This window comes from Micropterus dolomieu, linkage group LG11, assembly GCF_021292245.1.
Source record: "Micropterus dolomieu isolate WLL.071019.BEF.003 ecotype Adirondacks linkage group LG11, ASM2129224v1, whole genome shotgun sequence".
NCBI lineage: Eukaryota > Metazoa > Chordata > Actinopteri > Centrarchiformes > Centrarchidae > Micropterus > Micropterus dolomieu.
Window position 1 is genome coordinate 17,807,490 of NC_060160.1, and position 13,619 is coordinate 17,821,108.

Genomic DNA, 13,619 nt, shown 5'->3' on the forward strand with positions numbered 1-13,619 from the left:
TCTGTTTGTGTGTGTGAGTGTGTGTGTGTGTGTGTGTGTGTGTGTGTTTGCTTCTCAGTCTGTATTCCTGCTTGCCTGCCTTCAAATTATAACATGCTTATGTGTGTATTTACTTGTTGGTCACAAAACGTGTTCACATTAAAATGCTTCTTTGTGAGACCACCCCTACGGTGTTAAGTGCAATTGAATGGTCACATTGAGTGGCTGGTTGTTGAACTTGCCACTTGGAGAGAGCCTCCCTCCCAGTACGTCCGGTGACACCAGACGTGGTGAACTCTGAAATGTATGTTTAGAACGCCCCCTGAAGGAGACACATTAATTCAGGAAATATCCCTAAAGTTTAATTATTCCTGAATGGTGTGGTGGTGGTGGACACTACCGTATAAATCAGTTAGGCCCACCCGCCTTTTTATTACAAGCACTATTTATGGGGAATGTGTGGCAGCTGGTAGAGATGAGCCTGTAAAAAGCTAGAGGCTATTGCTATGACTATGTCTGCTACTGTGGCAGACAGTCATTGCAATAGCGTTTTAAGCAGCATCAATTCAGCTGTGAAATGTTTGAATTGTGTTTCTACAAACAACAATTTAAATGTGAGAAATCAAGTAAAATTTTTGACATGATGATCATGTTCTGTAATGCAGGTTATTTTAATCTTACCTATGTGCCATGATTACACGGTGAACACATCTGATTGAGTTTAAATGATCCTGGGCACCTGAAAAACCTGCTAATTTTGGCCTGTTAATTTTACCTTGTACATGATGTGTGCATGTGTGTTCATGTGCTTAAATGTGTATTAGTCTGTTTCTATTTGGCTGTTCTTCTCATGAAGAGGGAAATTATGATGGAGGCAGGATGTGCTCTTTGTTTTAAACAGGTAGAGTTCCCCCCTAAACAAGGACGGCCTATCAGAAGAAGATTAATGAAGTAATTTCATGCATGGCTCTGTGCCTCTGTCCTCCTATACCACTGTGTCTAAACCTGTGATTTACACTGGACTGTGTTAAATAGCCTTAACCCTTTATAATAATATTGCTTTCTGTTTGTGATACACACACATACACACACACACACACACACTGCATAAAAACATGCAACACAGTCAGGAATATCCTTCACTTTCCTGATAATATTAACCTCTTGGATATCTTGTGAACAGTGAACAGTAATGCATGACTTTAACTCATTTAAAAAAATTCATATTTTATAATCCCCCCTCTTTATTTTACATAAGGAACCCTACTGAGGGTACGTGAGAAGTGTGCTGTGGTTGATATCTGCTGGCTTTCCCCATAATTTATGGCAGTTAAACAAAACCTAGCCTTAAAAGGCTTTTGTAGCATAAAACAGAATTTTTATGACTTACTCCTACAATATTAGTCACTGACCTGTCCAGTCAGTGACTTCTGAGGAAGAATTTTAATCTTACTGAATCTTTTCCTCTCACTTATTGATTCATTATATTATCATATTACACACACACTGTTTATGACTGGCGGAGCATCACTAGGTAACTCATATGCTATCATGATACGCTGATGATAAGTTGATGATGGCATCATGATGCAGGAGATTCTGTGATAAACAATATCTTGCAAAACACCATTCAGCATAATTTACGATACATCATGGCGTCTGCGTAACCGAAGAGGAAACCATACTTGGACACAGAAATGTCAACAATTTTTCAAAAAGCAGAAATTTATCATATAGTGTATTTAATCATATGTATAATAGTTTTATAGCCAAACAAGATGAAACAATTTGTAATAATTGTGTCTCTTTAGTAGAATGTTCACAAACAGTCATAAAGCAGAATAGTTTAGAGTTAAAAGGAAGGATCCTCTTATGCCTCAGTATTGCAAGAGAGTGTCCTATGATATTGGTGCCAGTGTATCGGTAACATACGGTATCACACAACACCAGGTTGTGTCTGATGTCATTAACAATCAGAAACAATCTTTTCTTTTGGCAAGCTTTGAGGAAGACGTTGATAATCAGAAACACTTTTTGAGGGGAATTTTTGCCAGTGCTGCACTATAATTACTTCTCCTAGTTATCATGAGCCATTGTAAATGTATGTTGTTAAATTATACCATGGCCATGCCACATAATGGAAGTAATGGAAACTAATCTTTTCTAATGAAAAAGTGGAATTAGAAATTTGATCCCAAATGTACAGCACGGCAGGCTAGACTTATCACTGAACTTCTTTTTTACATACAGTATGATGAGCTGTCTAATTCTGCAGGGAGCTTCCCCACTGGGTCTGCATAGAAGATTATTAACTCTTTGCTCTCCATAGCGGGACGTTTAGACAAGCGACAACTCTCTCACATCTCTCAGTGACAGTAGCGCTATCATTAGCCATTTGCTTCTCTCAACATCCTGAACTCAGCCCCTTATAAGAACCAGATCTGCCCAGTGCGGCCCAGACAGTTTACGTCAGACACACAGCAGCGCCTGTATCACAAGAGGCCCTCTCTTTCCTGCCAGCAGCATCTCTAGAACAGGAAGGAGCAAAAGGGGGGATCGATAGATGTGATCTGCTTCTTGGCCAGCGCTATCTTGTGGTGCCGCTGGAGCATGGGGCTCATGTTGTCGTAGTGGAGTGAGCTCATGGCTTTATAAAGACTACAGTGACATAGCTGTGGAGCAGCTAAATATAATCCTCTGCTGGAGACTGAAAAACTTAATTGCCCAAGCCACAGAGCAACTTGGTCCCCCCCAGTGGTAACCCTGCACGAGCCACTGGCCTACGGACTATTGATCCGGGACCCTTGCTCTCCATTGGTACGATAAACACAGCTCTCTCTCCGACTCTTCTCCCCCTTCCCCTCATGTATCGCTTACTTTGTCTTTTCCTGTTCTCCTCGACTTCCCTTTTGTTTGCCTCCATAGATCTGCACATCATAAATCTCTGTCAGCTTCTCCTGAGTGTCTGGCATATCCGTTAATATAGAGGCCCCTCCCCTCCCTTCAGGTCCTCCCCCTCTGCTCCCTCTTCTCTCTGCCAGAGCAGTACTAATGAATGAGAAACTGCAAAATTAGGGGCCTCTCCCTCATAGATTAGAATGGGTCCCTATGGAGCGCCAGGCTTGCCTCCAACCAAACCACAGGCTTCAACCAACCCCCTCCCTGCCATATTTCCATCTTTCATATTCTGTCTGCAACACAAACACACACTCAGACCTATAAGGACATAAGCACAGACACACATGCACACTGTCCCAAGAGTCTTTTGGCCCCTTATTCCCCTGATGGTCATTAACCTGGAACCAGTTAGACAGAGAGGCGTCCTCCATATTTCAACTAAGTGTGTTTTGGAATCTCTATTACCTTCCTTTCTCCCCAGGGCCACCCAAGGCCCTCCCTGAGCCTCAGTCCTTTTTACATTTACATTTTCCCCTGCAAGAACGCACACCGAGCACCCTTGGTGGCGTACACACATCTGCTTGTATTTCTGTGACTTTAGTTAGGTGGTGCAGAATTTCAGCGTGGTGTTCGCTCTCCCAAAAATGAATCCCTGGCTGTGTGTTGGAGCGGTAAGAGGTGGCAATGGCCCCTGGAGGAGAGGTCAGCGTGGCAGCTGCCGTGGGTTCTGGCCGTGGCGGGGAGGCTGAGCCGGGCTGAGAAGAGGTCTGTCAGGAGCTAATTGAGTTCGTCCTACCAGCGCTGACTCTGGGGCCAGTGGCTTATCAGGCCACATCGCCTGGGGCCCTCCAGACAGATCTGCCCCTACTGGGGCATCTGATATCAACATCACCCTGCTTGCAGATGTCAACCCCCAACTCCATCACCCACCCCTCCCCCTCCACTTACCCAGTCTGATCAGGTAGCAAGGATGTGACACTCTGGGATGAGGTTAGCAAATGTTATAAAATTGTATTTTTGGCATCTGGTGGCCTTGAGAGTGAAAAGGACATAAAGAATTTACTCACTGTTGAGTTGAGCCTCTAGCACAGGTTTGTGCTGTGTGCTTGTGATTTACACATGAAACAGGGAGTGAGCTGTAGTCACTCAGAGAACAGTGGAAGATGTCAGTATCCTCCTGAAGTGAGCAGGAAGCTCTCAGCAGGAATACTTACAAATTGGCCCAATTAGATCCTAAATGTACTGCGTTCTCACGACAGTGTCATCCAATGTTCAGAGTTTTGCTTGCAGGCGAGGGAAGTGTTGAGACGTGAGAGAATGAGCTCTCCTTGGGTCTCCTCTTGGAAGCCGAGGAACAGTGAGTGTGAGACGAGCTGCCAGATCATTAGGCCAGCTAATCCTGGTCACAGCAGCACCAGTGGAATGATATTAGGGATCTGAAATGCTGTTAGGGGGGCCAGGTGGAATCAGATTAAAACCAAACTGCGCAGTGTGCTTTTGCGGGCCCATAACCCACTGCTCAGCATGAATTTTGATCGGTACAAAGGGAACAAAAGGAGGAGGAACAGAGAGAGAAAAAGAGAGAGGGCGAGATACTGTATCTTAGACGAGCGCTGCTCCTTTGGGCAGCCAGGCAGCAGAATTTGAAATGCTCTTACCTTGAGGAAGCAAGTAAGACAGAACTATAGATTTTAAAGCATCAAGCCGTTACTTCGGCAGACCCTTTCCTGTCTGCTCTGTCTGTGTAGCACACAAACTAATTAGCACCTGCCCCATATATTGAATTATTTATTACGACTATTGCTGCTGTCAAACTATTTAATGTTCATAATTAATTTTCCTATACAATGGTTTTTATAGATTTAAATTGGACCTGTCCCATTAGAGATTACTAATATTTATAGAAATATTTTAGACTGTTTGATTAATACGCCAGGTTCAAGTGGTTAGTATTCCCTCAGTATCATTAATCAATATATGCAGCCTTGTTAAAAACATAAGCATAGCAGTGGTATAATGTGTCATAGCAGAATGAGTTAAGGGGATTCTAGCCAGCACATTTATTATAAATGACCACATTCAGCTGGAGGAGAAACAGTTAAGACACTTATGCAATTATGCTAAGTGTCACCCCGAAGATGGCCTTTGAACTGGGGTTAAGCTTACTCTGAATTTGTGAAATAAAAGCTAAATGGAGCCATCTTGTGCTCCTGCGTTTTAATATATAGCCTTTAATAAGCCAAGTGCAGGTGCCCTATCGCACAGGTGCACATATCCATCTGAAACAGAGAACATAAAGCAGATGAACACAGAGCCGTGCATTAATTTATGGGGATGCAATCTGCGTTCATTATCAAACGTGGCAAGTTCTATTTTAGAAAGGCATGAAATGGATTCACTTTTTCAGTTTCTGTCTGCAAGGACGTTTAAGAGTATAAGTGGATCATTTTAAAACAGCAAATCTGAATAAACGCCCACAGTGCCATCAGTAGTATTAAATTTAATTCTTTTGCATTGTTTAAATTAAGAATAGCTGAAAGAAAAACTGTAAATGGGACAGCAGTTACTCTAGCACAACTTTAGTTGTGTATCAGTTTTATATAGTGAATGCTTTATACTGCAAGAAGAATTCCACGAGTGCTCAGGCAAAGGGCTTATTCCACAAGGTCAACGGTTTTAACAGGGGGCATTTTTTATTATTTATTTTAGTAGTTAACCTTTTTGTGAATTTCCAGAAGTGGTATGCACCTGGAGCTCCGATGAATATACATGACAGCAGGGAGGGAAACCTGGGAATGAGATTTAATTTGACATGCTGACCCCCATCTCCACAGGCCCAGGAAGCCAGGGTGAGAAAATAAGGTTGACCCACTGACCCCTGGGCCTGAACCCCTCCGTCACCCACCCTCACAATTAAATCAGCCTCAGAGAGCAAGAAGCAGTCCAGGCCGGCCGATAGGGGACATAGTGGAGGCCTCTCGTTTCCTTTTTCCTCTGAAGCACTCTGAGACAGACAGCTATCGTCCAATCAGGCAGATAGAGGAACATCCCCCTCTCCCCGTGCTGATGGTAAACTGACATGTCAAATATGTAAACATTACCATTAGTTGGCAATATGCTAATGGAACTAATGTGCGAAGGCACAACTAGGGCTGTCTAGCTGCCACTCACTAGGAGCCCCTGTGTCTGAATTACCATAAGCCATGCAAGGCTCAATTTTGTTAATGCAGGCAAGTGCAGGTGACCTTTCACCCCTTCCGTGGTACCTAATGCAAAGGGGTGTGTGTGTATGTAAGTGTGTGACCTCACATTGACCCTAAGAGGTCACTATGTCTACACTACATCCTCAATACATTGAGTTATCCGTCTCCCGTACCTCTTCTCTTCACTCTATTTGCAGACCAAAAGATGAGTTGAAGGTTTTTCCCCCATTGTTCTCCCTGTGCAATTTCAAGTTAAAGGCTATAGAGGGGCTGAAATAGATTTATATGGGCAAGGAAGGCTTCAGAGTGCATTCTGTGTCCATAGCCAAAAGGCTGCACTTTAGTCTGCACACATTACAGCATCGTATTGCATGTACTCCAAAATACAGTTATTAGGCAGACAGTGAAAAAGTCAATATCTGGCCATCATGTTTTCTTTTGGTTGACTGCTGACTCAAGGAGACAAGTCAAGGTCCACTCTGCTCTCTAAACTATGGAGATGCCCTGACTTGATGTGTTGTCTGTTTGTGTGTGCACTTGCGTGTTAAGTTATTTGAGTGCTTTCTCTCCCCTTCTCTCCTATCCTTCTGTCTCTCTCTTTCACTTTCCTCTCTTTCTCTCTGTGTGTTTGTATTGTGTGGGCTGAGTGTGGACGTGCATGTTGTATTTGTGTGTATTTGTACACTTATGCGCTTTTGCAGCTCCCGTGGTGTGTGGCTAATGAAACAGTTAGGATCCTCCCTCTGGTTCACTGTATATAGAAAACAGAAAATCGGAAAGACTTAATAAAAACAGACACATAACAATAGTAGATATGCAATACATGTAAATGTGACTTAGCTAATAAACTGACCACTGTTTGACCACATGAAACCTACCTAATGTCTCATCTCCCATCTTTTCTTCCTTCTGTCCTTTATGTAGAATTTGCACATTTACATTCAGAAACACATCTTTTACATTTATCTACTCTTGAAGAGCAGTTGAAATGTGTAGTCCAATATAAGCTGTACATCAAGGCTTGTCTTTGAGCAATTCATTCACTCTGGAGTCATTAACTCTTCAAACTTTAACATAAGTTCTAGTTGAAAAAAATGAGCGTCTGTGTTGAAATTGACATGAATTGCCACAAAATCAGTATATTTTGTACTTAAAGGGTAAGTTTGGTATTTTGCAACCTTTACCATTTTTTCCAAACTTTTTGTGTCTATGTGAATAATTTAATTATTTAAAAAAAATTTGTCCAGTATTGAGCCAGTGTGCTGCAGTCAGAAGCGAAACAGGGCTGCAACCTTATCTTTGCAGGCAATTGTGCCCTGTGAGGTAAAATTATGTTAGTGGACATCTTTGGATGTTTGGAGGATTACATTGCAGCCCTGTTGCAGTGCGCTCGCTCAATACTGGACCAATTTCAAAAAATGTTGTCCCACTTAGTCACATAGACACAAAAACATGGGAAACATTGGTTGAAGGTTGAAAAATACCAAAGTTACCCTTTAATGTCAGTCGAGTATTTTGCTGTTTTGGGATTTATGTCACTCCACTGGTTGATGAGATTCATTTCTACTCTCTGAAGACCTCTGCTAATCATCTTCCTTTTCTCCTCCCCCCTTTCCCATCAACCCTCCCCCCCCATCTTTCACCCTACACCTCCCCCAGGCTGCTGAATAGAATGGCCGCTGATGACCGGCACCTACCCTCCAGTTGTGGGTCCTACATCAAGACGGAGCCATCCAGTCCCTCCTCAGTCATCGACACGGTCAGCCACCACAGCCCAAGCGGCAATTCAGACGCCAGTGGTGGCTATGTCAGCACCATGAACAGCCACTCCAACGGCCTGGACTCTCCACCTATGTTCACCCCCAGCGGGCTCGGGGCCGCCACCTGCCGCAAACGCTATGACGACTGCTCCAGCACCATCATGGAGGACTCGTCCATAAAGTGCGAATACATGTTGAACTCCCTCCCCAAGAGGCTCTGCTTGGTCTGTGGAGATATAGCCTCGGGATATCACTATGGGGTGGCCTCTTGTGAGGCCTGCAAAGCCTTTTTTAAAAGGACAATACAAGGTATTTTTCTCATCTCGCCTCCCCCCAACAAACACTCGATATAAGTGATTTCATCCCATGTTGCCGCATCACCGAACATAAAAACACCCTCTATACAAGACACCTTTGGCCTCGCAACAACAGTGAAACATACTCAGTCCAAGCGATTTACTATGTTAAAAAAAGTCACTGGAGTGTGGAAGATGTTTTCTCTACCTCCTGAGACCATCAACCTCCATAAAAAATATTTGTTTCTGAAATAATTAAATACCTAACTACTGTAGGATAACTAATGATTAAAAACTCTGCAAATGTATTTGCTGATTATCAAATAGCAGTGCATTTTAAATTTGTTGATTGTATAAGAATTTTTTTGACATGGAACAGATCAATAGTGTGGGTATGATTACATCATCTGTCATGGTTGGTGGTGTATGGTGGACATGACATCATCACTCTGAGGTCAGATTTGGTGGAGTGTAGGGGCTGTTTGCCCAGAAGCCTTGGGGGGCTCAGAAAACATGCTTTATTATTCCTTTGTGTTTGTGTGCCTGGGGACTAGGGTGCATTTGGCTATCTGCAAGGCATGATGTATCACAGCTTCTCATTAGTGAAGCAATGAAAGGCCTCCCACTGTGAAACTGCGCGCTCTGCTTCAGATTAATCAGGAAGACGGAGATATTGTTGAGCCTGGAAAAAGAAAATCTGCACAACAGTCACAGCTGCCCAGGTCTAAGCTCTGCCGGCTTAGTAGAGCAAAACATGCAGTGGGAGAAATAGGTAAAATGAGCCAAAGGGCTGGAGTATGGTGAAATGAGACAAGTAATAGTAGAAGAAAAATTGGAATTTGATATTTTTTTGACGTATTTTATCTATTGCTCTTGGTAAATTTGAGCAAATGATTGCAGACATTATATGGAGAGCACTCTGTCTGTCTGCATGATAGGTGTTGATTTTGGACCTTACAGCCCTATCAGCTTTAGACAGTCTATGTACCTTTTGGAAACAAACAAAAGCATTAGGCCAAATCCTCCTGTTTACCCATGCTGCCGTCAGCAATCCTGTCTATTGACAAAAGATGAACATTGTCTCTCAAGTAACATAACTGGGCTTTTGTCCCCTCACTAAAAGTACACTGATGGCAACACAATGGAACAGAAAAGAGGCATCGGGGAAGAAAGAGATGTCTTAAGTGGAGCAATGGCCCAAACAATTAAGAGAAAGGTACATGGAAAAAATTGAAAGCTCCTCTTTTTCCCCCCTCACTTTGCATTGTCGATTTGAAATCCCTCTCTTTCTTTTCTTGGAGGGCTGCCTGTAATGGAGCTAATCTGCCGTCGTTTGTCCGAGCCACAGGAGTTTTGTCAATAACAATCAGCGTTTGGAAAGTGTAATTAAGGCCGAGGCTTTTCATTAGGAAGAAGGGAGGGGGCCGTCTCCAGGGACGGGCATGCCAATTAGAAACTCAGGCACGCGTCGCCGGGTAATTTCAGGGAAAGGAGGGGAAAAAAACCCTGGACTTCTTTAGATTGGAGAGGGACCCTGCTGCTCTTTCAGAGGAGAGGAGGAGAGGCTTAATGGCATAATAATCAGACAGGGGTCCCAGGCAGAGAAGGCAGGAGACGCAGGGACTTTTTGGGGGAGGTTAAAGCCTTCCAAAATGATAAAAGAAACAAATGCGGAATTGCTGGAGGAAAAAGGAGGCTAATAAATAGCTGGATCCGGAGCCCTTGAAAGAATGAGAGGGTGCCGTTGATGAGAACTGATTAATTAAAGGAATAACGAGGCAGTCAAGGGTGGAGTGTGAGACGGCCCTCTCTAATGAGAGGAAAACAAAGAGCTGTCTTTTCCAGCCCTTTATCACATTGTTCTATAGCACTTAGGGCAAACAACTTGCTAAGTTAATGTTAACCATGTACATGACAGTTTCTTTATCACCTTGTGCTCACCTTGTGTAACTCTGTGTATTTTCTTGTAACACAGCAACTAATTCTTGATAGGAACTGTGTAGTTGTTTTTTTTAATTATTATATTAAATTTCCATTTAGTTGTTGTATAAATATATTGACCTTGTTCACAAATGTAGCCATCTATTCACTGAGAAACCCTTGTTTTACTTCGATCTCTGGTCTCCACTTCTTTAGCTGATGCCGTTACCTTTTCAACAAAAGCGGATGGAAAATCCATCTTCTGTCACCTATTCATCCAGTGAAAAGCCCCTTGAACTCTTACGTGGAGATAGTTACATTAGTCAAGGCCAGGCCCAAATTAATGTCAACCTGGATCTCCATCCATCCCAGAAATACCCCTGTTCTCATTGCTCCCTAATCATCCCCCCATTCCTGCACCTCACGTGCCCCACCAATCAAAAACATAAATCTCTTATTGAACCGTGTTTTCTTCCCATTTTGAACCCAAGTGTAAAATTGCTTGAAAACCAACTGAACTCAGTGGCCCTCTTTTATATGAAGTAATAGACCTTGACAGTAAGCCTGTAAAAGTCAGTTTAGATTTTGATGAGAAATACCTGCCATTTTACTGTAATTTACTTACAAGACCTGACTTTCCCCTCTGTGCCCTGGCATGGGTCCTGAAAAGCCATAAAATAGATTGAGACAGATACTTATCAAGAGAAGAAGGAGGGAAATCTTTTCTTCTCCCTTCACTCTGTAATGTTATTGGTAACCATACCATAACCTCTCTAAAGACAGATAAACCCGAGCATGGCCCTCGGGTTAGAGGGGTTCCCGCCAGTATGCTTCATTTCTGAAAGTGAAACTGGCCATACTGTTACTCTCCAAGCCAGGATTTCCAGGCAGCATTTCTGAATGACAAGGTTACTGTAAAATGTTTCATAGGCGTGCCCCTTTTAAGTAAATGTTTTAATCTAATATAAGTACAAATTAAATCAGTACTTATGTGACACTTTGTTTAACTATTGTTGAGGAGATATTCTGATCTGTTTTCTTTCACGTAATTATCCTGTTGAGAGTCACACAGTCAGTTAAATCCAGTTCATTTCAGTTTTTTACATCAGTTACTTTAGTTATATTCAGATAGAAATATTTTATTCAACCTCAGGTGGACATTTGTGACAATGAGAGAAGACAAAACGCAATCCCACACCTAAAGACAAGAAAGACACAATGGATATTTTAAAAAATGGCTACATCTTACAGTAACAATGCCTATCAAAGTAAAAAGTTAAATGCATAAGCATAAATATCTGCAACTATGTTTTTATTTAACAATTACATTCAAACCTCGATCTCATTAAGCACATAAATTACAGTTATATTTTGCATAAAGTATAGATGAAGTGTTTGACATAATAATGAATAATGAAATTAAAGTCTTGTTACCACTGTGGTTACAAACATTACTGATGCAAACAAACATTTAACAGCATCAATATCAGAATTCATTCTGCTGCTTCTCTATTGTATCTGTATCAAAAGACCTGAAATCAATTTAGTTGTGATTTTCATCTTTTATCATTATGAATATATGTTAATAAAAACAGTAGGCCAAGGGAGGTCAGGGCTTATTGTCATTTAACTTAGCTAAGAGGTGTTAGGCATGTTTTGAAGTGGGAATACTGGGATACTGTGGGGATACTGAAACACTCCCTCCCTAAATATAAACCAAATGTAGAGATGAAAAATTAGTTAATCCACCCCTCTCTCTGCATTGAGCTGTGAGAAGCCCCCTCTGACAGAACATCAGACGCACAGAGGGCTTGACAGGACAGGTGGACACAGCCATGTATTTGTTTTTGTTTCTGGAGTGTGGGGTATCAATAATAATAATAATAATAATAAATTGAATTTGTATAGCGCTTTTCACGAACTCAAAGTCGCTTCAAAGGGCTAACTCTCTTAGTTAGCCACCAGGTGTGGTTTGTGCACATGCCCATGGCACTCCGGAGAAAGGAAAGGGAAGCGAGGGGAGGAGGAGAGAAAAATCCAACACAAACAAAGAGTCCTCAGGGACACACGGGGTCAACTGTGCTGAGTTGGGCGGTGCAAGCAAACCTGCAGCATATCATGTTAGCATCACGTGATGAAATGAATTAAGTGAGAAGTAAAGACTTTTCAGAGTTGCAATCAAAATCCATGGTTTAAAAAAATGTATTTAATACTTTATGTCCCGGCAAATTGCTGATTGCTTAGTGTATAATGGGAACGCAAAACCAAAAACACCTCCATGAATTGATTCTTGTGCAGGGTGGCTCTGATTGCCTCCTCCCAGCATATGGGAAATGGATAGGATCATTATGGTCTGGTTCTGCTATGACAACAGAGAAAACAGACAGAGGAAAGACAATCAGAGCTCATCAGCCGCTTCCCTCACACCTTTATTTACCCCAATCCCAAAGAGATGAGGAGAATTAGCATAATGATTTCTAACCCAGATATAAGGAGGAATTTCTAATTATTTATAACATCTTGGGACCCTCCACTTGATCTGTCCAATAATGTTAACATAATTGCATAAGTTGTCAAAGGATGTTGGAGGGCTAGTGGAGGAACGCCAGTGGAATATTACACAGCTTTCTGCTTCTCTGTACAGAAATATGGAGGAAGGGTCAGAGCTGTGGAGCAGCTATGGGATATTGGGATGCAATCCTAATGTGTTTGTGTGTGGATTTTTGTTATGTTGTCGTCATTTAACACACTGCAAAATGTGAAAGTGCTTCATCTGTTAAAGGGGATGCTGTATGCTGTATGTGTGTGTTTAGTAGTTTCAACGGAAAGCATATTTGCTGACACATTGTTTACTTTAAGATTTTATTTTAACTTTAAATATGGAGGCAGTTGTTTTTGTTTGATTAAATTAGATTTGAACATTACTCAAAAATGTATTTCACTATACTAACAGGACATAAACCCTAGGTTCAAAGAAAAGTTTAGAAAAATACCAATGTCAAAAGCTGTAAAGCTGAAAGCCCATTCAAAACGAGGATGATTCATATTCCTAGGCTGAAGGAACCATTATATTGAAACCGTTTATTGAAAACCCCTGAATACAGTAAAATGTAGGGAATCAGGCAGAAGCGGAGGAATTGCCTCACATGTCCTGCCCCTTCTATTGCTAATGCTAGAGTAGAGCAGAACCGGCTCTTTTATTGTGTAGCAATGAAACTCTTTTTCATTGCTCCGTCCTGGAATCAGACGCTGCAATTGAATAATGCATAAGGCCTCTTGCCTGTATACTATGTAAATAGTCAACAATGGCAACAGTGGTAACAACAGGTTTGGGTCTGCGGGAGTATTATGTAAAGTGGTCAGGGGCAGCGTGTCTGGATCTCTAGCCTGCTATTGAGGCGGTGGCAGGCCCCTCTGAGCGCAGGGGGACATGGCCTGCGCCTGGGGCCTGGAGGGGACATGCGCAGAATTAATGAGGCCAATTTAGTGTTGGACCAGGGTGGTGTCTACTGTTGGGTCCTGAAGGACTATTGTAGCTTTACATCCACCCCCCTACCCCTACC

The 13,619-nt window shown here is 42.2% G+C and overlaps 1 protein-coding gene across 5 annotated transcripts in view; it reads left to right on the plus strand.

Moving 5' to 3' along the window:
* Nucleotides 1–13,619, plus strand: part of esrrb (estrogen-related receptor beta) — a 57,950-nt gene that overhangs the window by 23,918 nt on the left and 20,413 nt on the right. For all 5 annotated transcript variants that reach the window (XM_046063307.1, XM_046063305.1, XM_046063309.1 and 2 more), the window contains one exon: nucleotides 7,740–8,149. In XM_046063307.1, the coding sequence (XP_045919263.1) occupies nucleotides 7,753–8,149 (397 nt within the window). In that variant the 5' untranslated portion in view covers nucleotides 7,740–7,752. The remainder of the gene's footprint in view (nucleotides 1–7,739; nucleotides 8,150–13,619) is intronic.